At 39.9% G+C, this 2994-nt stretch overlaps 1 protein-coding gene across 1 annotated transcript in view; it reads left to right on the forward strand.

Moving 5' to 3' along the window:
• The first annotated feature begins 1372 nt into the window (after positions 1 to 1372).
• The window catches only part of LOC104952436 (G-protein coupled receptor 98), a 73724-nt gene continuing 72102 nt past the window's right edge, over positions 1373 to 2994 (forward strand). The window contains exons 1-3 of the mRNA XM_010779254.1: positions 1373 to 1424; positions 1676 to 1836; positions 2022 to 2122. Of these exons, the coding sequence (XP_010777556.1) occupies positions 1749 to 1836; positions 2022 to 2122 (189 nt within the window). The 5' untranslated portion in view covers positions 1373 to 1424; positions 1676 to 1748. The remainder of the gene's footprint in view (positions 1425 to 1675; positions 1837 to 2021; positions 2123 to 2994) is intronic.

Below are 2994 nucleotides of genomic sequence, written 5' to 3' on the forward strand. Positions count from 1 at the left end.
CCACACGTTTAATCCATGTTGGTGTACTACAACTACAAAAAGCATCGGTTTGTTTTCTCATCAGGAAATGCAGACTTGCTCAAACAAACGATTTTTAAATCATCATCCTCACGATCATTTAATGTATCATATGTTCGCTGAATTGACATGAAAGCACTAATAAATGTAGTTTCATCCACTTGAGTTTACAAAAATAATCAATTTGTTTTAATTTGTTTTTATATCACATCCTACGGGAGGAAATTCAGCAGCTCTCACTACCGATTTTTAATCCTAATTTAATCATCATCTTCACCACGATCATTTATGTTTATGTTCGCCGAATTGACATGAAAGCACTGACAAATATGAATATACTGTAGTCAACTTCATTAAAACGTTATTAACGCTGAGTAATTCACCATTTCTACGCACAACACACTTTGTCCGTGTTTGGCTCTCTCGCCGCACAGTGAAGCGTTCCCGCATTGACGTCACTTCCGGCTTCCCCCAAAACCTCAAAATGAGTCGAAGGAATTTCCCCGCGATGTTCGAAATTATTGATATTTATCGGAACGGTATCGCATCTTCTTTTTTAAACTGACGGTTCGAGATGACTAGTAGCCCAATATTTCATTGCACAACAGTTGTTGGGATGCTGTCACAGGCTCTTTAAGTAAAAGCATACAAGTATCAGCATCATATTATACTTAAGTAAAGTACCCATTATGAAGGCTCATTTCAAAATCCTATATATTAAATTATTGTAATATATTTATTGATACTTTAAATATACTTTAATGTTGCATATGGTATATTGGTGCGGTATATTTGAATGTGACTTTATTTACTGCTGGTAGCTTAACCTACAATAATACACCATCATGTATTAGTTTAATTATATTGTTTTATTAATAACAAAAATGTGCAGATAGCTGGTAACAAAAGCTATAAAATAACACTTACACTTTTTGGATGTCTGAAACCAGTTTGAAGAGAAGGCAAAACGTCATTGTGTTTAATATCTGCACATCCAGTCTTCTACACACTGAATCCTCCCTCTGGGTTTGTCGAGGACATTCCTGGGGAGGGGAATGGGACTTGGCTGGAACACCGTGTTGAAACGGCAGGCTTGGGCGGAACATCATCGCAGAAAGGAAAGCAGATGAGAGACTGATATGGAGGCAGAAGCAACCTCCTTAAGAGGGAAAGGTCAACGGTGCAGAGTGACCTTCTTGCTGAAGTTCAAATTCTGCTCTCCGAATCCTTGTGGGTGTTTTGTGTAAGCAAATAAAGAAGAAACTTGTTTATGTTGTTCTGGTTGGTTGCTATACATCTTCAAAGGTGACCACAGACAAAGACCACTAACCGCATTCATTTAGCACTTCCTTGTCTTTGTGACCAATCACAGCGCCGTTGCAACACAAGGAATTGTGTTAAAAAGTGTAAGTTGGACATAGACTGTTACACTACTTTTAAAGAGATGACTGTGCATGGAGCATTATAAATATGGCTATGCCCATTGGGAGCTATTTCAAACCACTATCTCCGCATACTGGACTTACATACACATGATGGTGTTTCAGGCTCATCGCTTTGTTTTGTGATTTGTCTCAACTGCCTGTTCCTAAACTCTGTTGTTAACAGTCGTGTCTTCACTTGTTTCTCTTCCTGCCTCCTCTCCTCTCTCCTCTAGCTGGTCATCAGATGGTCCGTACTGCAGGGTGGTGAAGGAAAGTGGGAACTATGTGGAGTGTGCCTGCTCCCACATGTCTATCTTCAGCGCCTATGCAGAGTTTGCCACGCTTGCTTCCTACAACGAGGCCTTCTACGCCTCAGGACTCATCTGCACCTCGGGTACGAAACACACCCTCTCCCTCTCTTCTTGATTTTGTTTCCTGGGTTTCTCTGTATGCCCACTGCCTACTTTTCAGCTTTCTCTGTGGTGTGTTATTTCCGTATCCCTCCCACGTTGTTATAAATAGCCGCTGCTTAAAGTCAATCTAGCACTAATGTTGCTTCCATGTGTTCTCCCTCTGCAGGCTTTGCATTGGCCATCATATCCCACATGCTGTGCTCCCGTTTCCCCATGTTCGCTGCCAAACTGCTCACTCACATGATGCTGAGCTGCCTCGGGACCCAGGTAATACAGTTCTGATCTAATATTATGTAGTACTGCAGTCCTTTAACATAAAAGGCCGCTGAACACCCACAATTCACAGCTGATGAAGTGCTTCCTTCTCCCAGCCATCTGCATTAGTTCCTTTGGCATTTTCATTTGTATCTTCTATTTTCTATTATGCCTTAAATGTAGATGGATAGTGAACCTTTAGAAAATCGTATAGAGGCATTCATCTCTCTCTCTTTGCTATATGGATCAGTGGCTCACACACATTAGTAAGGGGTGCAGTGGGTTAGTGCGTTGGTGTTCGGATCAGGGGAGCAAAGGTTCAAACCCCATTGCAGTCAGCATGTCGTTGTGTCCCTGGATGAAAGTGTCTAACAAGTAACATGTATAATGTCGCTAGTGCAACACACACCCTGACACCTTTGGCTTTTATACTGACATAAACATACAAATGCATATACTGCTTATAGTTTAGACCTTCATTGAGCAAACACACACACAGTGGTGGAATGTCGTGAAGTACATTTACTCAATTATTGTTCTTCAGTACAATTTTGAGGTACTTTAATTTTACCTGAGTGCTTCTACTGCTCTACATGTATTTGAACATCTTAAATACTTTCAGATCATTAGCTTAAAGAAATGTCAGAAAACTCATATATAAACATTGGAATATTAATGTAGGTGTAGCTATCAAGCAGTAGTATACATATAGTAAATAGTTAGTAAAAGTAATTTGATATGATTCTGAAATCTTCCCCAGTGCATACCAAGTACTACTTTGACTATATTTTGATGTTCATACTTGTACTTTTACTTGAGAAAGATATTGAATGCAGGACTTCTAGTTGTACACACACACACACACACACACACACACACACACA

This window comes from Notothenia coriiceps, unplaced genomic scaffold, assembly GCF_000735185.1.
Source record: "Notothenia coriiceps isolate Sejong01 unplaced genomic scaffold, NC01 NC01_scaffold00020014, whole genome shotgun sequence".
In the NCBI taxonomy this organism is placed as follows: domain Eukaryota; kingdom Metazoa; phylum Chordata; class Actinopteri; order Perciformes; family Nototheniidae; genus Notothenia; species Notothenia coriiceps.